The 27,186-nt window shown below is 44.1% G+C and overlaps 2 protein-coding genes across 8 annotated transcripts; one reads left to right on the forward strand and one right to left on the reverse strand.

The window, feature by feature from the left end:
- Positions 1–469: 469 nt before the first annotated feature.
- NDOR1 (NADPH dependent diflavin oxidoreductase 1) lies at positions 470–13,229 on the reverse strand. Of its 5 annotated transcripts, none has more exons than XM_073640511.1 (15): positions 13,127–13,229; positions 11,375–11,518; positions 10,700–10,777; positions 10,221–10,318; positions 7,586–7,684; positions 7,314–7,415; positions 5,841–6,041; positions 4,634–4,755; positions 4,128–4,348; positions 3,818–3,925; positions 3,621–3,735; positions 3,201–3,344; positions 2,996–3,114; positions 1,566–1,660; positions 470–1,113 (listed from the first exon to the last, which is right to left on the reverse strand). In XM_073640511.1, exons 1-15 carry the CDS (start codon positions 13,142–13,144, stop codon positions 969–971), a joined length of 1,809 nt encoding a protein of 602 aa, XP_073496612.1. In that variant the 5' UTR covers positions 13,145–13,229; the 3' UTR covers positions 470–968. The 5 variants fall into 5 exon arrangements, with proteins under 5 accessions (XP_073496612.1, XP_073496615.1, XP_073496614.1 ...); XM_073640514.1 differs by having other exon boundaries at positions 13,151–13,223; XM_073640513.1 differs by having other exon boundaries at positions 13,036–13,174.
- TMEM203 (transmembrane protein 203) lies at positions 13,178–23,426 on the forward strand. Of its 3 annotated transcripts, none has more exons than XM_073640518.1 (2): positions 13,178–13,277; positions 22,874–23,426. In XM_073640518.1, the coding sequence occupies exon 2, from the start codon at positions 22,949–22,951 to the stop codon at positions 23,354–23,356; it is 408 nt and encodes a 135-aa protein (XP_073496619.1). In that variant the 5' UTR covers positions 13,178–13,277; positions 22,874–22,948; the 3' UTR covers positions 23,357–23,426. The 3 variants fall into 3 exon arrangements, with proteins under 3 accessions (XP_073496619.1, XP_073496620.1, XP_073496621.1); XM_073640519.1 differs by having other exon boundaries at positions 13,195–13,316; XM_073640520.1 differs by having other exon boundaries at positions 13,195–13,301.
- Positions 23,427–27,186: the final 3,760 nt, after the last annotated feature.

Here is a 27,186-nt window from a genome sequence, read left to right on the forward strand (position 1 = left end):
TTTAGTGTCTTCCTAGGTACCTGGTGGAAACATGTTTTACATTGGGCGAGACTGAACCAGAAGTGCGAGGCCGAAGCCGGTTCTCACCTGTACTAAGCGGCAGGAATATCCACCCTGCTCTGCTCGCGGGGTGAGGGGTTGTTTTTGGAAATTACAAGTAAAGATAGTAACACAAACCACGAAGATCTAAGGGAGAAAGATTGTAAAATACTGTGACGACACTGCAAACAGCACCCAATAGCTCAGCTTCCAGGAACCTGAGGAGCTTTAGAAGGGGTGTCCTCAAATGTAACTTGTCCCCAACCTATGGAATAGGGGATAGCATTGAGATCACTGGGGGTCCGACCGCCGTGGCCCCCACGGTCCTGAGAACCAGCCGCGTCAGTAGCACATTTTTTGCCCTGTTGTGGAAGTGAGAGACGCTGGATAAACCCTTTAACTCTGAAAACATGTTAGTCTTCACACAAAGTGACTTTGAAATAATAAAGTAATTTAATATCACATATATACATATATAGATGCACGCCGTTCAGTGGTCCGTACAGGATTAGATATAAATGGCCGCTTTCATACCGGTCCAATTCTCCTCCATAGACATAATAAGAAAATCTTCCCTGCCTGCAGCCGCCACTAGGGGGGGCTCCCTGCACACATTTACATCCCTGAGCTCCCTCTAGTGGTGACTACAGGCAGCTGAAATTTTACCATTCAATTATTGTGGCCCGACAGTGACTATGAAGCGCAAGCTCGACTGTCCGATATTATACACTTCTACAGTGCAAAAATAATAACGCCCTGCAGTAATGATCATAAAAAGGAAACCGCCTCTGATGACGCTACTCATCCTGTAGGAGAGGACTGCACCCCGAGTATGGCACAGAGTGGACCTTTCTCCAGCAGGATGTATGTAGCGGGGGAGTCCCGGACTCTTTGAGGGTTCACAGCTCAGATCACCGGGTGTCCGTAGTCTATGACCAGGTCTCGCTCTGGAAGCGTCCACATTTCTCCAGCATGACCAGGTACTGCTCAGCCTCCAGGCCCGACATCTCACCCTCAGATTGGAAGATGGATTTCAAGGCATCGGTCACTTGGGTTGGCATCGATTTTGCATTTCTACAAAAAAGGGCAGAGATGTCACAGCTAATAAAAATGGTGCGTGAAGGCATGAGGGGCCCCAATATGCAAGGACCCCCACAGTGCAGGGACCCTCAGTGCAGGGACATGCAGGGACCCCCAGTGCAGGGACCCCCCAGTGCAGGGACATGCAGGGACCCCCCAGTGCAGGGACATGCAGGGACCCCCCCAGTGCAGGGACATGCAGGGACCCCCCCAGTGCAGGGACATGCAGGTACCCCCCCAGTGCAGGGACCCTCAGTACAGGGACATGCAGGGACCCCCAGTGCAGGGACATGCAGGGACCCCCAGTGCAGGGACATGCAGGGACCCCCCCAGTGCAGGGACCCCCCCAGTGCAGGGACATGCAGGGACCCCCCCAGTGCAGGAACCCCCCAGTGCAGGGACATGCAGGGACCCCCAGTGATGCTCTGTGGAGCAGATGGTATTACCCGGCTATGTAGATGAAGGCTTGTCTATTACTGATCAGCCCCCACAGATAAGCCCCATTCCCCAGTATCCGATGCTGGACATAGATTTTATCCTCCTGTGAAATAAGAAAACGACCATTACTGGGACACAAAGGAGAAGCCGCGTCATCAGGTGCAGCCATCGATAGTGAGGACCCTCAGCATGTATATGATCATCAGTAATGGCTGCCAATCGTGCGAGAAGACGCAGCTGTTATCAGGTAACATCATCCTTGTCATGTAGAGAGTGAAGGCCCGACGGGTGAAAGCAGCATCCTCTAATGTGACTGCAACTCATGGGGGGGCCCCACACCGTGACTGCAACTCATGGGGGGCCCCACACTAAGAAAGCAACTCATGGGGAGCCCCACACTGAGAAAGCAACTCATGGGGGGCCCCACACCGAGACTGCAACTCATGGGGGGCCCCACACCGAGTAAGCAACTCATGGGGAGCCCCACACTGAGACTGCAACTCATGGGGGGCTGCACACTGTAACTGAACCTCATGGAAGATGCCCAGTGTGTGGGGGCACACTGTGGGTGCCTCTTAGGCCATGGCCCCACTATCAGTATTTGGTCAGTATTCGGTCAGTATTTTTTCTCAGGAGAAGGAGCCAAAACCAGGTGAGGAACAATCCGAGAAAAGGTATAATAGAAACAAGTCACCAATTCTGAATTTATCACCCACTCCTGGATTTGGCTCCCACTCCTGAGAAAAAAATACTGACCGAATACTGAGAGTGGAGCCCTGGCCTTAGGGTGGGGCCCACGGCGGGCTGCCTCTTAGGGTGGGGCCCACGGCGGGCTGCCTCTTAGGGTGGGGCCCACGGCGGGCAGCCTCTTAGGGTGGGGCCCACGGCGGGCAGCCTCTTAGGGTGGGGCCCACGGCGGGCAGCCTCTTAGGGTGGGGCCCACGGCGGGCAGCCTCTTAGGGTGGGGCCCACGGCGGGCAGCCTCTTAGGGTGGGGCACACGGCGGGCAGCCTCTTAGGGTGGGGCACACGGCGGGCAGCCTCTTAGGGTGGGGCACACGGCGGGCAGCCTCTTAGGGTGGGGCACACGGCGGGCAGCCTCTTAGGGTGGGGCACACGGCGGGCAGCCTCTTAGGGTGGGGCACACGGCGGGCAGCCTCTTAGGGTGGGGCACACGGCGGGCTGCCTCTTAGGGTGGGGCACACGGCGGGCTGCCTCTTAGGGTGGGGCACACGGCGGGCTGCCTCTTAGGGTGGGGCACACGGCGGGCTGCCTCTTAGGGTGGGGCACACGGCGGGCTGCCTCTTAGGGTGGGGCACACGGTGGGCTGCCTCCTAGGGTGGGGCACACTGTGGCAGCAACTCATTTGGATATCTGAGAATTTCATGTTCACCCAAGAAAAGAGTCACATTCAATAAATATCCAATAATCACACAGACCTGATCCCGGCTGAACGCTGTGAATAACTTGAGGAGCCCCCTCATCTCCAGATCTCTCCACTCTTCCTCATAATAGAAATCTTTGCTTTTTCCTCTGCAGCCAAAAAACAGAATATTCCCTAATGATAAGACAGGATGTGATATTAGTTTTCTCCAGCAGGAGGCGCCATTGTGGGAGTCAATAGATACAGGTAGCATTACGTACCAAATTTACCAAGACCTGCTCTCTCCTGTAGGACTGAATGGAAAGGAGCCACTCCGGTCCCTGGTCCCACCATAACCAGCGGGGTGTCTGGGTCACTGGGGAACTTCAGAGTCCCCTTTTTCACCCATATTGGAACCCGCTTACCTGTAGGAGAGATAAACGCAAAGCTTAGAATTGCAGACGGCAGAGGGAAGGTTATGCATCTAAGACAGGGTTCCCCAACTCCAGTCCTCAAGGCCCACCAACAGGTCATGTTTTCAGGATTTCCTTAGTATTGCACAGGTGATGGAATTATTGCCTGTGCAGGTGATGGAATTATCACCTGTGTAATACTAAGGAAATCCTGAAAACATGCCCTGTTGGTGGGCCTTGAGGACTGGAGTTGGGGAACCCTGATCTAAGAGGCCAACAAATAATTACCGTCCTCCGGGCAGATGGAGGCCAGCCACGAGGAGCACAGACCTCGCCGGGCCTCGCGCAGCCTTGTTTTGTACTGCACCACGGCCATCAGGATCTGCAGATTGTTGGGGTTCGCCTTATTGACAGAGGGGCGCAGTGAGAATCTGCAATCGTATCACAAGTCGGTCTCAATTCCCAGCATGCACTGGGGCTATTACCTGCATGGCGGAGGCAATGGAGAATGCTCTGGGTCGGATACGCGGAATCAGATCCAGGAGATAATCGGCGGGGATGCTGGAGGTCGTGTGAGGGAAATCAATGAGGACCTGCAAGAAGCAAATAACATCCTGATATTAAACCTCACAGAGGCACGAGGCACCCGGTGACCCCACAAAAACACCAAAGCCTTGGGAAACTTCCTGCAGCCACCACTAGGAGGAGTAACCTGCACACGTAGTCATCTCCCCCTAGTAAGGGCCGCCATTCTTTCCTTTGTGGTGCAGGAAAGGGTTAAGTACGAGACCTCACCTCCAGGGTTGTCCGCCGAGGCCGGTTGCAGTATGTATACAGTTCCTCCTGACCGGCGGCTGAGCTAAATTCCTGCAGCTTCTCTCTTTCCTGGTCGTCTGGAGAGAAGTAGGAGAGAAGCTGGAAGAAGGAGCGGCGCGGAACCGAGCGGATATCCAGATATCTCTCCACAAGGTGCTGCACGGAGCATGGCTGAGGAAGATGTGGAGGGGCCGAGGTGTCTGGGGTGGGAGAAGAAGAACAGCCGGTGATCACATTCTCCAATCATGATGTCCAATCAGTGAAACGCCTTTACATAGAAAGAATGATGGCGGCCACCAAGCAGGAAGGCAGCCGGCATCCCAAATCTACGAGATACCCCACCACATGCTGCTGCGCAACGGCGATGACTCCTGGGGCTGACCGCCACGTCTAGGAGCTGTGATCGAGCCATCTTGGTCCATAGAGTTTCTGGATTACTGAAGAAAGGAATTCCACCTTAAAGAAGCATAAACATATCTATTCACCTGGATGATGGGGCTGCAGGAGAAACGTGCTGTGCGGGTCCAGACGGAGGAGTGAGCAGAACTCCTGAACATCCTTAGGGGAATTCTGAGGCTGAATCATCACCACATCACCAGGGGCGAAGCTGCGAGAAAAGGACAGGAGGCATAATGATAAGCTAGAAGGGAAAGTATGTGCCCCCTCCGGGGGCTTCTAGGACCTCCCATTCTACATCCATAGACATTAATATGGAGTCGCTCTTCTGCAGATATAACGGCTCCGCTATTCTGGGAAGGATTTCTACCAGATTTTGGAGACGTCTGTGAGATTTTTGCCCCTTCATCCAGAAGAGCATTTGTGAGGTCAGACCATGATGTTGGGGGGAGGCCGGGCTCACCATCTCCATTCTTGGATGGGCTGAGGTCCGGGCTTTGTGCAGCCAGTCATGTTCTCCCCCTCATGTCTGTATGGAGCTTGTGCACAGTCATGGGGACAGAAATAGGCTTTACCTAAAGTGCTCCTACAAAGCTGAAGCTACAATTGTCCACAATGTCTTGTGCTGAAGATTAAGATTTCCCTTCCCTGGGATTCAGAGGCCGAGGCCGACCCCCGATAACAGCCTATAGCATTATCCTCCTCCACCATCTGTACAATGCAGTCAGGGGGTAACGTTCTCCTGGCATTCACCAAACCCAGACTCCTCCATCAGACGCCAGATAGAGGAGTGTGATCCATCACTGCACAGAACAAGTCTCCTCCCGAGTCCAGTGGTGGCAGCTTTACACCACTCTATCCTACGCTCGGCATTGTGCTTGGTGATGTACGACTGCATGAAGCTGCTAGGTCATGGAAATCCATGTCAAGAAGATGTTAATACCATGAGTGAAGAAATGTCATGAACGGACTTGTTACACCGGTGGCTCCTATTACTGGACCGCGCTGGTATCAGTGAGCCATTTACCACTGGCCATTATGTCATATGTTAGTAAGGCAGACAGCATGGTGGGGCTGAGGGTTATACACTGGGGGGGCAACAAGGCCAGATGCTATACACCGGGAGCAATGAGATGGAATGAGAAGCTGGAATCAATGACTAAGACGTGCAGCCCAGGGCTTTTCTCCACATACTGTAGCTAGACTGATAGATATGAGACAGACTGATGCCCCCTAGTATCAGGACACACAATATCTGCCATATTTCCTGTCTTTTCACTACCACACTGAACTCACTGAATGCCGGATTTGGTGATGTCAAACTCGATGAGCCGCACATCTTGGAAATGCTCCTGCGCGGTCACACGCTGGTTGGTCACAAGACGAGCGTGGTACGGCTGCAGCTCAGTCGGGGGGTCCGCGCTGCCTTCTCTCTCTGTAGCATTCCATGTAGTCGCCTCTTTATCCAAGAAGCGGAGGGAAAACTTTGGGGGCAACCTGGAAATATAATCATGATTTCCTAATATTCAGATGAGGAAGAAAAGCATGAAATATGTTTTCCATTTAAAGTGAACCTGCCTGCCAGCAGCATGAGATTAGTGAAGAGCTGAGCTTCCTGCTGCTGCCACTAGAGGGCAATCTGTAAACAAATACTACACAGAGTAATAAGAGCCATTCAGACCTATATAAAGGTCGCCACCTAGTGTTGTCAGGAGGAACAGCATTCCGCACTAAAATTAAGCAATGGAGCCGTATTATATACACTACTGATGTAAAATACTGACCAAATACTGAACGTGTGAACGTGGCCTTAGGTAAAAGCTCATTATTGAGAGTAGTGACTAACAGCAGGTCACAGTCAATTTTATTTGTTGAATTTTTATCTTTGCTTTTACCAAGAGCTATAACTTTTTTTTATTTTTCCATTTACAATCTACAAAGTCATATACGAGGGATTGTATCTTTGCAGGATGAGTTGTAGTTTTGAACATATACATTTTTTTACTATTTTAGTAGCTTAAAAAATGTGGAGCTTCTGGGAAAACACTTTGCTTTGTGTCTGTGAGATCAGGACCATTGTTCTCCCTCCTGGAGATGTCAGCGCTTGTTGTGCGGTGAACTGTCGTTCCTACTTGTACCATTTTGCCACGTATGATTATTTTATTACTTCCTTACAGCATTTTTTGTAACAGGTGAATCATTTTCATAAACCGTTCATTGTATGGGTTAAACAATCTTTATATTTTCATAAATCTGAATTTTACAGACGAGGCAATACCAAATATGTTTACTTTTCTTTTTTCATTTCCCTATATTTTAAATGGGGGAGGGAGGTTAAATTTTATGTTTTGGGTTTTTGCTTCTACTTTTTTAAAAATTTTAAAACTTTTTTCTTTTCTTTACACTTTACTTTTACAGTCCCCATAGGGGACCTGAATCATTTGATTACTTTCTCTCCAGAATATTTCAGCATCGCAATATATAGTGAAAAAGACCATCTCCTAAGAAGACCTGCCTGCGGCCGGGTTTACACCACCAACATGGCAGCGACAGAGGCCTTCAGCAAACCCCTGGCTGCCATTGCCAGCCTCTGGCTCTCTGCAATCACTTCGCATGGAGACCATGGGGCGATTAAGGGCTCAACAGCTCCCGAGCCTGATCCGCAGACCCTGACATCAGTCATGACATACATATCTGTTATGGAGCAGGAAGGGGTTAATACAGGAACAAATGGCAATGAAGAAAGAGTATGATGTAGATGGTGCTTACATGATGAGATCACTGATGACACTGACACCAGGAGGGACGGGATACAAGGACAGGACCTTATCCCACAGGTCATTCAACCAGGGGTCCACCGCGGCATCAGGGCTGTGAGAAAAACAATTGCATCCATTATCACAATGAGTGGAGGGGGGCAATAGCTGGTCTGTGGCCCCAGATCCCTGGTGATCAATGAGGGGTCCTCCCCTATAGAGTAGGGACTGGCCAGGGAGACCAGGATCACCAGTCCAGGCTACACCATCCAGACCAGTCGTTACCCCAGATCATGCTGGTCGTCCCCCAGGGCCGGCGACTGCAGAGAATTCGCCCCGAGCTGCAGCAGCCGCTTGTGTAGCTTTTTCGCAATGAAGTTAAACCTGATGTAAGAGAAAAAACGGGATTCTGAGTAAAAGTATCCAATTATTATTATTATTTATCATTATAGCGCCATTTATTCCATGGAAATTTACATGTTGAGAAGTCACGGCATACAATTACATAATTAATGGGGACCCCCTCTAAAGACCCCCAAGCACAGACTTATCTCCACCACCACTGGAAACACGGCCACATCACAGTTAACCTCCCCTCAGTAAAACAGAATTCTGAATGCAGCTCTGGAAGTGACTGGAGGATGAAATAACATCAGCAGAAAGGAAATAAAGCAAAGTTTTCACCTAGTATCTAAAAATGTAAATTATTACGACCGCCTGTGTCCTGCACTGATGACTTCATGTCCATCAATCATGTGACCGCTGCAGCCAGTCACTGTCCGTGGCATATAGGTGCCGTATGTGATGTCACCACTGCAGGAGCGGCGGAGGACAGAATAGTGATGTAAAGCTTCTCTTATTTCCAAACATTTCCTACTCTCAGTTCATTCTCTTTTTAAACCCTTGCAGTCGAGTCCATGTTTAGGTTTTTTTTTGTGCTTTCATTCTTCCTCCCTGGACTGTACCTAACTTCTTAAATGTTGCAGTCGTGATTGACAGCAGTATCTACGCGGTTAAACTGTTGTGATCAGAGTTAGCTCTGATCATAGCAGTTACTCGCAGGTGCCAGCTGTACAACCCCTGGCAAAAATTATGGAATCACCGGGCTCGGAGGATGCTCATTCAGTTGTTTAATGCTGTTGAAAAAAAAGCAGATCACAGACATGGCACAAAACTAAAGTCATTTCAAATGGCAACTTTATGGCTTTAAGAAACACTAAAAGAAATCAAGATTAAAAATGTGGCACTCAGTAAGAGTAATTTTTTTCAGACCAAGCAGAGGGAAAAAATTATGGAACCACTCAATTCTGAGGAAAAAATTATGGAATCACCCTGTAAATTTTCATTTCCAAAACTAACACCTGCTTCAAATTAGATCTGCTCGTTAGTCTGCATCTAAAAAGGAGTGATCACACCTTGCAGAGCTGTTGCACCAAGTGGACTGACATGAATCATGGCTCCAACACGAGAGATATCAATTGAAACAAAGGAGAGGATTATCAAACTCTTAAAAGAAGGTAAATCATCATGCAAAGTTGCAAAAGATGTTGGTTGTTCACAGTCAGCTGTGTCTAAAATCTGGACCAAATACAAACAACATGGGAAGGTTGTTAAAGGCAAACATACTGGTAGACCAAGGAAGACATCAAAGCGTCAAGACCAGAAGCTTAAAGCAATATGTCTCCAAAACAGGAAATGAACAACAAAACAAATGAGGAACAAATGGGAGGAAACTGGAGTCAATGTCTGTGACCGAACTGTAAGAAACCGCCTAAAGGAAATGGGATTTACATACAGAAAAGCTAAACATAAGCCATCATTAACGTCTAAACAGAAAAAAAGAAGGTTACAATGGGCTAAGGAAAAGCAATCGTGGACTGTGGATGACTGGATGAAAGTCATATTCAGTGATGAATCGCGAATCTGCATTGGGCAAGGTGATGATGCTGGAACTTTTGTTTGGTGCTGTTCCAATGAGATTTATAAAGATGACTGCATGAAGAGAACATGCAAATTTCCACAGTCATTGATGATATAGGGCTTCATGTCAGGTAAAGGCACTGGGGAGATGGCTGTCATTACATCTTCAATAAATGCCCAAGTTTACATTGATATTTTGGACAGTTTTCTTATCCCATCAATTGAAAGGATATTTGGGGATGATGACATCATTTTTCAAGATGATAATGCATCCTGCCATAGAGCAAAAACTGTGAAAACATTCCTTGAAAGAATACACATAAGGTCAATGTCATGGCCTGAAAATAGTCCGGGTCTCAATCCAATTGAAAATCTTTGGTGGAAGTTGAAGAAAATGGTTCATAACAAGGCTCCAACCTGCAAAGCTGATCTGGCAGCAGCAATCAGAGAAAGTTGGAGCCAGATTGATGAAGAGTACTGTTTGTCACTCATTAAGTCCATGCCTCAGAGACTGCAAGCTGTTATTAAAGACAGAGGTGGTGCAACAAAATACTAGTGATGTATTTGAATGTTCTTTTGTGTGTTTGTTTTTCATGATTCCATTTTTTTTCCTCAGAATTAAGTGATTCCATAATTTTTTCCCTCTGCTTGGTCTGAAAAAAATTACCCTTACTGAGTACCACATTTTTTATCTTGATTTCTTTTAGTGTTTCTTAAAGCCCTAAAGTTGCCATGTGAAATTACTTTAGTTTTGTGCCATGTTGAAAAAAAGCAGATCACAGACAACATTAAACAAGTGAGTGAACATCCTCCGAGCCCGGTGATTCCATAATTTTTGCCAGGGGTTGTATAACGCAGCCAGCGCCCACACTGTACAGATCAGGGTCAGCTCCGGACCCTCTCCATATAGTGCTGGTGGGCGTCCCACGTACATGTATGGGTTAACCCTGTCCACCCGACTCATATAAAGTCAGCCGCACAGTATCGCTGATCATCTTACTTTGAATAAGAGGAATCTCCCAAACCTAGAACGGCGTAATCCATCTGACACAAGGAATTATGGGGCAGGTTCCTGCGGAAGATGAATCTCCAAAAGTTCTGGGAAGAAATAAAGGAAAAGTTTGGCTTCATTAGTTCTGCAACTTTCTAATCTGTTTGCGTTTCACTTCCTCACCATTAAGATCTCTGCTTGTGATCAGGGAATGGAAATGGTCGTATTAAACCAAAATCCCTATCAGCAAAAGAAAGAGATTTGCTCTGACGAGATGTTTAGGAGGATCGTCCCGACTAAACACAATTGTAACAAACCTTCAGCTGTGAAAAGAATTAAATTTCACCAAAACTGTTCCCTTTCACTGACAGCAAGCAGAGGTCTTGAAATGGTGAGCGACTGACGTATATTCAAAAGAATTGCTAAATTCTTCCACCTGCATTTCACACTCTGATCACTAGGAGGCGATGTTTCACCATCAGATTTACCTTCATGTTATCTGGGGGGTCACCTTGTCCGGTGGTGGCACAGACAAATATCACCAGCTGCTCATGGACGAGGTTCACCTGCAGAAAGAAAAAGGACAAAGTCTCCACCGATAAATCAGATGTACTGTCCTCGGCAGTTTCCCATCTCTGCTCCATCAGGAAACAATGAGAACTAATGTCTCACAGGAGTCGGGGTAGTAAATCACCAGCTATCTCAGCACAGGCCCAGGCTGCTTCTTTATCCCCCATGCTTTAGGCTATTTGCATATGATCAGAAAAATCTGCGACGTTTCTGCAAGGTTCTGCATCTCTTGGCAGCAAAAAAGCTGCAGAAAATCCCAGTGTTTTTTATGCTTTTTCTGTGCGCTTTTTTCCTGCGGATTTGCCATGCGTTTTTTCCAATGCATTGTATAGGAAAACCGCAGGACAAAACGCACAAAGAATGGACATGATGCTTCTTTTTCCGCACATGAAATTCAGTCAGGAAAAATCCTGATCATGTGCACAGAACTTGCAAAATGTCATAGGAAACCATGGGATAAGGTTTGCAATGCGGTTTTGAAGCCAATTGCGCGCGGATTTGCCACATCAAAAACGCACTGTGTGCACATAGCCTTACACTGCAGCTCTGTTTGATCACATTAAATGACCTCCAAAAAAAAGGATGAGACGTACAATATTGTAGCGGTCTATGGAGTCCACCCTGCAGGTGAAGTGTCTGCGCCGGGCCTCTCTCCCGAGTCTCTCCGCCATGTCCTCCGCTGTCCCCGTCTGACTCCCATAGAGAATCAGCAAATTCCTCTCGGACGTCTGGGAAATCTAGAAAAATACAAAAACGGAATCAAAATATAATCAACACTGACTTATATGTCATCAGACACCCCCAAACGTCTATACTCACTGATCCTATAACACTACTCTACTTATACCCACTGATCCTGTAACACCTCTCTACTTATACCCACTAATCATATAACACCTCTCCACTTATACCCACTGATCCTGTAACACCTCTCTACTTATACCCACTAATCATATAACACCTCTCCACTTATACCCACTGATCCTGTAACACCTCTCTACTTATACCCACTGATCCTACAACACCCCTCTACTTATAGCCACTGATAATATAACACCTCTCTACTTATAGCCACTGATCCTACAACACTCCTCTACTTATAGCCACTGATAATATAACACCCCTATACTTATACCCACTGATCCTGCAACACCCCTATACTTATACCCACTGATCCTATAATACCTTTCTACTTATACCCACTGATCCTACAACACCCCTATTCTTATACCCACTGATCCTATAACACCCCTCTACTTATACCCACTGATCCTATAACACCCCTCTACTTATACCCACTGATCCTATAACACCTCTCCACTTATACCCACTGATCCTGTAACACCTCTCTACTTATACCCACTAATCATATAACACCTCTCCACTTATACCCACTGATCCTGTAACACCTCTCTACTTATACCCACTAATAATATAACACCTCTCCACTTATACCCACTGATCCTGTAACACCTCTCTACTTATACCCACTGATCCTACAACACCCCTCTACTTATAGCCACTGATAATATAACACCTCTCTACTTATAGCCACTGATCCTACAACACCCCTCTACTTATAGCCACTGATAATATAACACTCCTATACTTATACCCACTGATCCTGCAACACCCCTATACTTATACCCACTGATCCTATAATACCTTTCTACTTATACCCACTGATCCTACAACACCCCTCTTCTTATACCCACTGATCCTATAACACCCCTCTACTTATACCCACTGATCCTATAACACCCCTCTACTTATACCCACTGATCCTATAACACCCCTATACTTATACCCACTAATCCTATAACACCCTCTACTTATACCCACTGATCCTATAATACCTTTCTACTTATACCCACTGATCCTACAACACCCCTCTTCTTATACCCACTGATCCTATAACACCCCTCTACTTATACCCACTGATCCTACAACACCCCTCTTCTTATACCCACTGATCCTTTAACACCCCTCTACTTATACCCACTGATCGTAACACCCCTATTATACTTATACCCACTGATCCTATAACACCCCTCTACTTATACCCACTGACCTCACTGTAATATACGCTGATGGTCACATTATAGCCCCCCAAATAATAACCTGGGGGTCAGGAGATACAATAACTAGGGCGAGTACAAGTCTAAGGGAGTTATCGGGAGAAGCGGGGACAATGGGTGCCCAGATAGAGGGGGCTGTGAATGCAGCACGAGCAGGGGTCAGAGGCGGTCATCACCGGGTGTTCTGGTAATGGGCAGTGGGTATAAGGCTGAGACCCCAGGCCCCTCAATGTCACCCCCGGTCCCGCGGCCCCTCACTGCCATCACCTGCGCGATCCCCTCCATTCTTACAACTAAACGACAGTGACTTCGCCCCGCCCCCTCCCGCTGACGTCACCTCAACGCGCCGACTAATGACATCACTGGACAGTGATGGCGGAAGTGCGAGAGGAGGGTGAAGCGGTTGCACCGGGGCTTGGTGAGAGCGGAAATATCCCACAATGTAACGACATCTCCGGTAACGTTCTGCGGTCTGTGACACCGCAGCTGCAGCCAGACTGTATCGTGTGACCGATTTATAGAAGACTTGCAGTCTGGTTGTGTGAGATATGACTCATTGCCAAATATAGACCTAAGTGCAAGACCCAGACTGCTATACAGCGTCCGTATCATACTGCTATACAGCGTCCGTATCATACTGCTATACAGCGTCCGTATCATACTGCTATACAGCGTCCGTATCATACTGCTATACAGCGTCCGTATCATACTGCTATACAGCGTCCGTATCATACTGCTATACAGCGTCCGTATCATACTGCTATACGACAGCGTCCGTATGACACTGCTATACGACAGCGTCCGTATGACACTGCTATACGACAGCGTCCGTATGACACTGCTATACGACAGCGTCCGTATGACACTGCTATACGACAGCGTCCGATCATACTGCTAGACAGCGTCCGTATAATATCCCCATACTGTACTCACGTAATAGTGCTATACAGCGTCGGTATAATGCTGCTATACAGCGTCGGTATAATGCTGCTATACAGCGTCGGTATCATGCTGCTATACAGTGTCCGTATCATGCTGCTATACAGTGTCTGCATAATACCCCCATACTGTACTCACGTAATAGTGCTATACAGCGTCCTTATCATGCTGCTATACAGCGTCCGTATCATGCCCCCATACTGTACTTACGTAATAGTGCTATACAGCGTCCTTATCATGCCCCCATACTGTACTTACGTAATAATGCTGCTTTACAGCGTCGGTATCATGCTGCTATACAGTGTCCGTATCATGCTGCTATACAGTGTCTGCATAATACCCCCATACTGTACTCACGTAATAGTGCTATACAGCGTCCGTATCATACTGCTATACAGCGTCCGTATAATACCCCCATGCTGTACTCACGTAATAGTGCTATACAGCGTCCGTATAATGCTGCTATACAAAGTCCGTATAATACTCCAATACTGTACTCACTAATAGGGCTATGCAGCTTCCATATAATATTGTTATGCAGCGTCCATATAATACCCCCATACTGTACTCACTAATACTGCTATACAGCGCCCGTATAATGCTGCTATACAACGTTCGTATAATACCCCCATACTATACTCACTAATACTGCTATGCAGCGTCCATATGATACTGCTATACAGCGCCCGTACAATGCTGCTATACAACGTCCGTATAATACTCCCATACTGTACTCACTAATAGGGCTATGCAGCGTCTATATAATATTGCTATGTAGCGTCCATATAATACCCCCATACTGTACTCACTAATACTGCTATGCAGCGTCCATATAATACTGCTGTACAGCGTCCCTATAATACCCCCATACTGTACTCACTAATAGTGCTATGTAGCGTCGATGTAATACTGCTATGCAGCGTCCATATAATGCCCCTATACTATACTCACTAATACTGTTATACAGCGTCCATATAATACTGCTATGCAGCGTCCATATAATGCCCCTATATTATACTCACTAATACTGCTATGCAGCGTCCATATAATACCCCCATACTGTACTCACTAATACTGCTATACAGCGCCCGTATAATGCTGCTATACAACGTTCGTATAATACCCCCATACTATACTCACTAATACTGCTATGCAGCGTCCATATGATACTGCTATACAGCGCCCATACAATGCTGCTATACAATGTCCGTATAATACTCCCATACTGTACTCACTAATAGGGCTATGCAGCATCTATATAATATTGCTATGTAGCGTCCATATAATACCCCCATACTGTACTCACTAATACTGCTATGCAGCGTCCATATAATACTGCTGTACAGCGTCCCTATAATACCCCCATACTGTACTCACTAATAGTGCTATGTAGCGTCGATGTAATACTGCTATGCAGTGTCCATATAATGCCCCTATACTATACTCACTAATACCGTTATACAGCGTCCATATAATACTGCTATGCAGCGTCCATATAATGCCCCTATATTATACTCACTAATACTGCTATGCAGCGTCCATATAATACTGCTATATAGCGTCCATATAATGCCTCCATATTGTACTCACATAATACTGCTATATAGTGTCCGTATAATACCCCAATAATAGTATACAGTGTCCACATAATGCCCCATACTGTACTCATGTAATACTGCTCTACAGCGTCCATATAATACCCCCATACTGTACTCACTAATACTGCTATACAGCGTCCATATAATACTGCCATACAGTGTCCATATAATACCCCCATACTGTACTCACCTAATAGTGCTATATAGTGTCCTTATAACAACATCTCCGGCAACATCTGGTTGAGATATGACTCATTGCGAAAGATAAACCCGAGTACAAGACCCAGACTGCTATACAGTGTTCATATAATGCACCCATATTGTACTCACATAATACTGCTATACAGTGTCTATATAATACCCCCATACTGTACTCACGTAATACTGCTCTACAGTGTCCATATAATACTGCTATACCTCATCCATATAATACTGCTATACAGTGTCCATATAATGCCCCATAATGTAATCGCATAATAGTGCTATATAGTGTCCATATAATACCCCCATACTGTACTCACTAATAGTGCTATATAGTGTCCATATAATGCCCCATATTGTACTCATTAATAGTGCTATATAGTGTCCACATAATGCCGCATACTGTACTCACCTAATAGTGCTATACAGTGTCCATATAATGCCCCCATACTGTACTTACTAATAGGGCTATGCAGCGTCCATATAATACTGCTTTACAGTGTCCATATAATACTCCCATACTGTACTCACTAATAGTGCTATATAGTGTCCATATAACAACATCTCTGGTAACGTCTGGTTGAGATATGACTCATTGCGAAAGATAAACCCGAGTACAACACCCAGACTGCTATACAGTGTTCATGTAATACTGCTATACAGTGTCCATATAATGCCCCATACTGTAATTGCATAATAGTGCTATATAGTGTCCATATAATGCCCCATACTGTACTCGCCTAATAGTGCTATACAGTGTCCATATAATACCCACATACTGTACTCACGTAATACTGTTATACAGTGTTCATATGATATAATACCCCCATACTGTACTCACACAATATTGCTGTAGTGTTCATATAATTCCCCCATACTGTACTCACATAATACTGCTATACCTCATCCATATAATACTGCTTTACAGTGTCCATATAATGCCCCATACTGTAATCGCATAATAGTGCTATATAGTGTCCATATAATACCCCCATACTGTACTCATTAATAGTGCTATATAGTGTCAACATAATGCCCCCATACTGTGCTTACTAATAGGGTTATGCAGCATCCATATAATATTGCTATACAATGTCCATATAATACCCCCATAGTGTACTCACTAATAGTGCTATATAGTGTCCATATAACAACATCTCCGGTAACGCCTGGATGAGTGAGATATGACTCATTGTGAAATATAAACCTAAGTACAAGACCCAGACTGCTATACAGTGTTGATATAATGCACCCATACTGTACTCACATAATACTGCTATACAGTGTCCATATAATCCCCCCATACTGTACTCGCATAATACTGCTCTACAGCGTCCATATAATACTGATCTGCAGCGTCCATATAATACCCCCATACTGTACTCACTAATACTGCTATACAGCGTCCATATAATACTGTTATACAGTGTCCATATAATACCCCCATACTGTACTCACCTAGTAGTGCTATATAGTGTCCATATAATGACATCTCCGGTAACGTCTGATTGAGATATGACTCATTGCGATAGATAAACCCAAGTACAATACCCAGACTGCTATACAGTGTTCATATAATACACCCATACTGTACTCACATAATTCTGCTATTCAGTGTCCATATAATACCCCCATACTGTACTCACGTAATACTGCTCTACAGTGTCCATATAATACTGCTCTACAGTGTCCATATAATGCCCCATACTGTAATCACATAATAGTGCTAGATAGTGTCCATATAATACCCCCATACTGTACTCAATAATAGTGCTATATAGTGTCCATATAATACCCCCATACTGTACTCATTAATAGTGCTATATAATGCCCCATATTGTACTCATTAATAGTGCCATATAGTGTCAATATAATGCCCCATACTGTACTCACCTAATAGTGCTATACAGTATCCATATAATACCCCCATACTGTACTCACATAATTCTGCTATTCAGGGTCCATATAATACCCCCATACTGTACTCACGTAATACTGCTCTACAGTGTCCATATAATACTGCTCTACAGTGTCCATATAATGCCCCATACTGTAATCACATAATAGTGCTAGATAGTGTCCATATAATACCCCCATACTGTACTCAATAATAGTGCTATATAGTGTCCATATAATACCCCCATACTGTACTCAATAATAGTGCTATATAGTGTCCATATAATACCCCCATACTATACTCAATAATAGTGCTATATAGTGTACACATAATGCCCCATACTGTACTCATTAATAGTGCTATATAGTGTCCATATAATGCCCCATATTGTACTCATTAATAGTGCTATATAGTGTCAATATAATGCCCCATACTGTACTCACCTAATAGTGCTATACAGTGTCCATATAATACCCCCATACTGTACTCACTAATAGTGCTATATAGTGTCCATATAACGACATCTCCGGTAACGTCTGGATGAGTGAGATATGACTTATTGCGAAATATTAACCTAAGTACAAGACCCAGACTGCTATACAGCGTTCATATAATACCCCCATACTGTACTCATGTAATACTGCTATACAGTGTCCATATAATACCCCATACTGTACTCGCGTCATACTGCTATATATTGTCCATGTTATGCCCCCATACTGTACTCACATCATATTGCTATAGTGTCCATATAATACCCCCATACTGTACTCACTTTACACTGCCAGCTAGTGTCTTTATAAAGCCCCTATACTGTACTCACTTAATACTGGTATACAGTGTCCATATAATACCCCCATACTGTACTCACACAATATTGCTATACAGCGTCCATAGAATACCCTATACTGTACTCACACAATATTGCTATACAGCGTCCATAGAATACCCCCATACTGTACTCGCGTCATACAGCTATACAGTGTCCATATAATACCCCGATACTGTATTAACATAATACTGCTATACAGTGTCCATATAATTCCCCCATACTATACTCGTGTAATTCTGCTATATAGTGACCATACCGTGCCCCCATACTGTATTCACACAATACTGCTATGCAGTGTCCATATAATACCCTCATACTGTACTCGTGTAATACTGCTATACAGTGTCTATATAATTGTATACTGTACTCGCGTTATACTGCAATGCAGTGTCTATATACCTCTATACTGTACTCATGTAATACTGCTATACAGTGTCCATGTAATACCTGCATACAGTACTCACGTCATACTGCAATACAGTGTCCATATACTGTACACACAATACTGCAATAGTGTCCGAATAATACCCCCATACTGTGCTTACATAATACTGCTATATGTGCATCTCACAAAATTAAAAAATCATAAAATAGTTAATTTATTTCAGTTCTTCAATCCAAACAGTGAAACTCCTATATTATATAGAGTCATTACACACAGAGTGATCTATTTCAAGTGTTTATTTCTGTTAATGTTGATGATTATGGCTTACAGCCAATGAAAACACAAAAGTCATTATCTTAGTAAATTAGAATACTTTATAACAACAGCTTGAAAAATGTTTTAAAATCTAAAATGTATGTTCAGTAAATGCCCTCAATACTTGGTCGCGGCTCCTTTTGCATCAATTACTGCATCAATGCGGCAATGTGGCATGGAGGCGATCAGCCTGTGGCACTGCTGAGGTGTTATGGAAGCCCAGGTGGCTTTGATAGCAGCCTTCAGCTCGTCTGCATTGTTGGGTCTGGTGTCTCTCATCTTCCTCTTGACAATACCCCATAGATTCTCTATGGGGTTAAGGTCAGGCGAGTTTGCAGCCAATCAAGCACAGTGATACTGTTGTGTGTAAACCAGGTATTGGTACTTTTGGCAGTGTGGACAGGGGCCAAGTCCTGCTGGAGAATGACATTTCCATCTCCAAAAAGCTTGTCGGCAGAGGGAAGCATGAAGTGCTGTAAAATGTCCTGGTAGACGGCTGCGCTGACTTTGGTCTTGATAAAACACAGTGGACCTACACCAGCAGATGACATGGCTCCCCAAACCATCACTGATTGTGGAAACTTCACACTAGACCTCCAGCAGCTTGGATTGTGGCCTCTCCACTCTTCCTCCAGACTCTGGGACCTTGTGGAGAGTGTCAGTGACTGCCTTCTGGACATCTGTCAAGTCAGCAGTCTTCCCCATTATTGTGGAGCCTACTGAAACAGACTAAGGGACATTTTTAAATGCTTAGGAAGCCTTTGCAGGTGTTTTTTTTTTTGTTAATTATTGTAATTTACTGAGATAATGACTTTTGTGTTTTCATTGGCTGTAAGTAGTGATGATCAAGCATGCTCGTTGCTCGAGATTTACGAGCATGCTCGGGCGAGCACCTATTCAACGTGCTCGGGGGTTAAGTTTTCGTCGCTCCGTGAACATGACTTGCGACTGTTTGACAGATTTAATACATGTGAGGAATGTTGGAAAAACAGGCATTCCTCACATGTATTAAAGCTGTCAAACAGTCGCAAGTCATGTTCACGGAGCGACAAAAACTTAACCCCCGAGCACGCTGAAGATAATAGGTGCTCGCCCGAGCATGCTCGTAAATCTTGAGCAACGAGCATGCTCGCTCATCACTAGCTGTAAGCCATAATCATCAACATTAACAAAAATAAACACTTGAAATAGATCACTCTGTTTGTAATGATTCTATATAATGAGTTTCACTTTTTGTATTGAAGAACTGAAATAAATTAACTTTTTGATGATATTCTAATTTTGTGAGAGACACCTGTATGTAGTGTCCATATCATGCCCCCATACTGTACTCACCTAATACTGCTATGCAGTTTTCATATAATGGCCCCATACTGTGCTCGTGTAATACTGCTATGTAGTGACCGTATACACACGTGGTCAAAATTGTTGGTACCCCTTGTTTAATGAAAGAAAACCCCACAATGGTCACAGAAATAACTTGAATCTGACAAAAGTAATAATAAATTAAAAATCTATGAAAATGAACAAATGAAAGTCAGACATTGCTTTTCAGCCCTGCTTCCACAGAATTAAAATAGAAAATTAAACTCGTGAAATAGGCCTGGACAGAAATGATGGTACCTCTGAAAATAATGTGACAAACGGGACATGTTAAATCAAGTTGTTTCCACTAATTAGCATCACAGGTGTCTACAATCTTGTAATCAGTCAGTGGGCCTGTATATAGGGCTATAGATACCCACTGTGCTGTTTGGTGACATGGTGTGTACCACACTCAACATGGACCAGAGGAAGCAAAGGAAAGAGTTGTCTCAGGAGATTAGAAAGAAAATTATAGACAAGCATGTTAAAGGTAAAGGTTATAAGACCATCTCCAAGCAGCTTGATGTTCCTGTGACTACAGTTGCACATATTCAGAAATTTAAGATCCATGGGACTGTAGCCAACCTCCCTGGACTTGGCCGCAGGAGGAAAATTGGTGACAAATCAAAGAGACTGATAATACGAATGGTAACAAAAGAGCCCAGGAAAACTTCTAAAGAGATTAAAGGTGAACTTCAAGCTCAAGGAACATCAGTGTCAGATTGCACCATCTGTCTTTGTTTGATCCAAAGTGGACTTCATGGGAGACGACCAAGGAGAACACCATTGTTGAAAAAAAACAACTAAAAAAGCCAGACTGGAATTTGCCAAACTACATGTTGACAAGCCACAAAGCTTCTGGGAGAATGTCCTATGGACAGATGAGACAACATGGAAGTTTTTGGCAAGGCAAATCAGCTCTATGTTCACAGACGGAAAAATGAAGCATATCAAGAAAAGAACACTGTCCCTACTGTGAAACATGGTGGAGGCTCTGTTATGTTCTGGGGCTGCTTTGCTGCATCTGGCACAGGGTGTCTTTAATCTGTGCAGGGTACAATGAAATCTCAAGACTATCAAGGGATTCCAGAGAGAAATGTGCTGCCCAGTGTCAGAAAGCTTGGTCTCAGTCGCAGGTCATGGGTCTTGCAACAGGATAATGACCCAAAACACGCAGCTAAAAACCCAAGAATGGCTAAGAGGAAAACATTGGACTATTCTGAAGTGGCTTCTATGAGCCCTGACCTAAAACCTATTGAGCATCTTTGGAAAGAGCTTAAACATGCCGTCTGGAAAAGGCAACCTTCAAACACGAGACAACTGGAGCTGTTTGCTCATGAGGAGTCTCCAAAATACCTGTCGAGAGGTGCAGAAGTCTCATTGATTCATTACAGGAATTGTCTGATTGCAGTGATTGCCTCAAAAGGTTGTTCAACAAAATATTAAGTCAAGAAGAACCATCATTTCTGTCCAGACCTATTTCATGAGTTTAATTTTTTTTTTTTTAAATTCTGTGGAAGCAGGGTTGAAAAGCAATGTCTGACTTTCATTTGTTCATTTTCATAGATTTTTAATTTATTATTACTTTTGTCAGATTCAAGTTATGTCTGTGACCATTGTGGGTTTTTCTTTCATTAAACGAGGGGTACCAACAATTTTGACCATGTGTGTAATACCCCCATACTGTGCTCGTGTAATACTGCTATACAGTGTCCATATAATACCCCCATACTGTGCCCGTGTAATACTGCTATACATTGTCCATATAATGCCCCCATTCTGTACTCGTGTAATACTGCTATACGTTGTCCATATAATGCCCCCATTCTGTACTTGTGTAATACTGCTATGTAGTGTCCATATAATGCCCCTATACTGTACTCGTGTAATACTGCTATGTAGTGTCCATATAATACCCCCATACTGTATTTGTGTAATACTGCTATGTAGTGTCCATATAATACCCCCATACTGTATTTGTGTAATACTGCTATGTAGTGTCCATATAATACCCCCATACTGTATTTGTGTAATACTGCTATGTAGTGTCCATATAATGCCCCCATTCTGTACTTGTGTAATACTGCTATGTAGTGTCCATATAATGCCCCTATACTGTACTCGTGTAATACTGCTATGTAGTGTCCATATAATACCCCCATACTGTATTTGTGTAATACTGCTATGTAGTGTCCATATAATACCCCCATACTGTATTTGTGTAATACTGCTATGTAGTGTCCATATAATGCCCCCATTCTGTACTCGTGTAATACTGCTATGTAGTGTCCATATAATACCCCCATACTGTATTTGTGTAATACTGCTATGTAGTGTCCATATAATACCCCCATACTGTACTCATTGCATTCATGTCCATATAGCTTTCCCCCACCTCTCACCAGTGGTCGGGGTCCCCCCATAACCATATACAGGTCATTATACCTGCAGTAACTAATCATCTACCTTCCTGTCTCCTCAGTATGTTCTCCAGTGTAATCGCTGCCCACAACCCATGGTGACCCCAGTGCCCTGGCCCTGAAGCCCCCCTGCCATCATGCTGTTCTCCCTGCGGGAGCTGGTCCAGTGGTTGGGATTTGCCCAATTTGAAATCTTCATCCACATTTCTTCGCTGCTGATCTTCACCATCCTCTTAGCCATGAAGGTTGACAAACTGTTGGACCTGGGCTGGTGGAACGTCTTCATCCCTTTCTTTGTAGCAGATGGACTGAGCACCTACTTCACGGCCATCGTCACGGTGCGTCTGTTCCAGGACGGGGAGAAGCGCCAGGCCGTGCTGCGTCTCTTCTGGATCCTCACCATCCTCAGCCTCAAGTTTGTGTTTGAGATGCTGCTGTGCCAGAAGCTGGTGGAGCAGACCAAGGGGCTGTGGTTCGGGCTTATTATGTCTCCAGTCTTCATCCTGCTGCAGCTGCTGATGATCAGAGCCTGCAGAGTGAACTAGGCGGCAGCCACGAAGACCAGCTGTCACCTCACCTGCATGTCTATTTATTAAAGCTTTATGTAGAAGATCAGTCATGTCTGTCCGGAATACATAGCCAATATGGCCGCAATTACTGCTCTTACAGGTGTATGTACACAGTGACTGCAACAGCAGAATAGTGAATGCTGCTCTGGAGTATAATACAGGATGTAACTCAGGATTAGTAATGTAATGTATGTACACAGTGACTGCACCAGCAGAATAGTGAATGCAGCTCTGGAGTATAATACAGGATGTAACTCAGGAGCAGTACAGGATCAGTAATGTAATGTATGTACACAGTGACTGCACCAGCAGAATAGTGAATGCTGCTCTGGAGTATAATACAGGATGTAACTCAGGATCAGTAATGTAATGTATGTACACAGTGACTGCACCAGCAGAATAGTGAATGCAGCTCTGGGGTATAATACAGGATGTAACTCAGGATCAGTACAGGATAAGTAATGTATGTACACAGTGACTGCACCAGCAGAATAGTGAGTGCAGCTCTGGAGTATAATACAGGATGTAACTCAGGATCAGTACAGGATAAGTAATGTATGTACACAGTGACTCCACCAGCAGAATAGTGAGTGCAGCTCTGGGGTATAATACAGGATGTAACTCAGGATCAGTACAGGATAAGTAATGTAATATATGTACACAGCGACTGCACCAGCAGAATAGTGAGTGCAGCTCTGAAGTATAATACAGGATGTAACTCAGGATCAGTAATGTAATGTATGTACACAGTGACTGCACCAGCAGAATAGTGAGTGCAGCTCTGGAGTATAATACAGAATGTAACTCAGGATCAGTACAGGATCAGTAATGTAATGTATGTACACAGTGACTGCACCAGCAGAATAGTGAGTGCAGCTCTGGAGTATAATACAGGATGTAACTCAGGATCAGTACAGGATCAGTAATGTAATGTATGTACACAGTGACTGCACCAGCAGAATAGTGAGTGCAGCTCTGGAGTATAACACAGGATGTAACTCAGGATCAGTACAGGATAAGTAATATATGTACACAGTGACTGCACCAGCAGAATAGTGAGTGCAGCTCTGGAGTATAACACAGGATGTAACTCAGGATCAGTGTAGAAAAGTATTGTATGTACACTGTGACTGCACTTTAAATGTACTTTATTTCTATATGTAATGCTGAATACACACATCTGTGTATGAACTACAATGCCTAGACTGACCATAGGCATATATAAGGCTGTTAGTTTGTGTCTGGGTAACAAAAGACTGACTGTCCCTTCCAAACAGGAAACAGGTGTGAACAGGTGCATACTAGGAGTAGCCATCTCTATACATAACTCACAAATAAAGTTGCCCCCTGTAACGCTATAACATGTAAACATGAAATATATGAAATTAGAATTGCATTGCTGCTCTAGAAAATAGGTAAAAATGAAGATACTTAGTGCATAATTTGGCCAATTCATGCATGCCCCGTACCCAACGACAAGGTGATCTCCTTTTTCTGGGGACCTATTCTAATGTGATTTCTCTCCTGGGCTGATAGCCTCCATTTATATGGGTAGGTATGATCCTGCTGTAATTAAAACCGCCGCAGGCTGATGGGCTAAATTATGTATTAAGTATGTTCATTTTTTTTCCATTATCTAGAGCATTAATGCAATTTAAATTTCATATATTTTATGTTTATAAACTAGCGAAGGCCAAAGACTTGTTTATGAAAATTTCAACTAGATATAGCCAACAAGTGCATATAAAATATAACTTTTATTGATGAAATATTAAAAAAGAATTTTGCAAGATGCCCATATGGTATATACATATATCATAAATAAAAAGATATAAATATCTAGAACATAGCTAGACAGAGTATCAAGCCCTATCAGGTCCAGCACAAGTGAAGGTACTCAAACGGTGAAGTCCAAAAAAGGAACCTTACATATAAGCAATAAGCCGAGATACACCTCACCAAATACCCATACCGCAATACATACGGTGATCATACCTATATCTGCATATGCCCATAAACATAACATGCCATTATGGCATTAGGATATAATTGAGGGACTAATGCGGGAATGAGGAACTATATACCCTTAATAAGAGGAACTATGTACCCCTGATGAAGGATTGAAACGCGTCGGGATGTTCCGTGGATTAACCGATCACCTGTAATGTAAAGGGGGAACAGACATAAAAAGACCCCGGGTGAGATGTTTCCATTTTCTATGAGGATTTAATGCCTGGATGGTAATAGAAGGCTCCTCATAGCTCTATTTCTGTATATATACCTACCATTCAATAATGGCATGTTATGTTTATGGGCATATGCAGATATAGGTATGATCACCGTATGTATTGCGGTATGGGTATTTGGTGAGGTGTATCTCGGCTTATTGCTTATATGTAAGGTTCCTTTTTTGGACTTCACCGTTTGAGTACCTTCACTTGTGCTGGACCTGATAGGGCTTGATACTCGGTCTAGCTATGTTCTAGATATTTATATCTTTTTATTTATGATATATGTATATACCATATGGGCATCTTGCAAAATTCTTTTTTAATATTTCATCAATAAAAGTTATATTTTATATGCACTTGTTGGCTATATCTAGTTGATATTTTATGTTTACATGCTATAGCACTACAGAGTGCTACTTTATTAGTTTGGGTCTGGAGACCTATGGTTGGTCTGCACCTACAGTCATGGCCAAAAGTATTGAGAATGAGACAAATAGTAATTTTTCCAAAGTTTACTGCTTCATTTTTTGTAATGTTTTGTAATGGCAATTTGCATATACTCCTGAATGTCAAAGAGTGATCAGCTTAACAGCAATTACTGTACTTGCAAAGTCAATATTTGCCCAGAAAATGAACTTTAACCCCCAAAACACATTCAACATCATTGCAGTCCTGCCTTAAAAGGAGCAGCTAACATCGTTTTAGTGATTGATCCATTAACACAGGTGTGGGTGTTGATGAGGACAGGGCTGGCGATCAATCAGTCATGATTAAGTAAGAATGATATCACTGGACACTTTAAAAGGAGGCAGGTTCTTGGTATCATTGTTTCTCTTCAGTTAACCATGGTTATCTCTAAAGAAACACGTGCAGCCATCAGTGCACTGCACAAAAATGGCCTAACAGGGAAGAGTATCGCAGCTACAAAGATTGCACCTCAGTCAACAATCTATCGCATCATCAAGAACTTCAAGGAGAGAGCTTCCATTGTTGTCAAAAAGGCTCCAGGGAGCCCAAGAAAGACCAGCAAGCGCCAGGACCGTATCTTGAAACTGTTTCAGCTGCGGGATCGGACTACCAGCAGTGCCGAGCTTGCTCAGGAATGGCAGCAGGCTGGTGTGAGTGCTTCTGCACGCACTGTGAGGCGGAGACTCTTTGAGCAAATGCTGGTTTCAAGGAGGGCAGCAAAGAAGCCACTTCTCTCCAGAAAAAACATCAGGGACCGACTGATATTCTGCAAAAGGTACAGGGAGTGGACTGCTGAGGACTGGGGCAAAGTCATTTTCTCTGATGAATCCCCTTTTCGATTGTTTGGGACATCTGGAAAACAGCTTATTCGGAGAAGAAGAGGTGAGCGCTACCACCAGTCTTGTCTCATGCCAACTGTAAAGCATCCTGAAACCATTCATGTGTGGGGTTGCTTCTCAGCCAAGGGAATCGGCTCACTCACAGTCTTGCCTAAAAACACAGCCATGAATAAAGAATGGTACCAGAATGTCCTCCAAGAGCAACTTCTCCCAACAGTCCAAGACCAGTTTGGTGCCCAACAATGCCTTTTCCTGCATGATGGAGCAC

Source organism: Phyllobates terribilis, unplaced genomic scaffold (genome assembly GCF_046119375.1).
Source record: "Phyllobates terribilis strain yellow unplaced genomic scaffold, ASM4611937v1 Scaffold_7__3_contigs__length_470593459, whole genome shotgun sequence".
Taxonomy (NCBI): Eukaryota; Metazoa; Chordata; class Amphibia; order Anura; family Dendrobatidae; genus Phyllobates; species Phyllobates terribilis.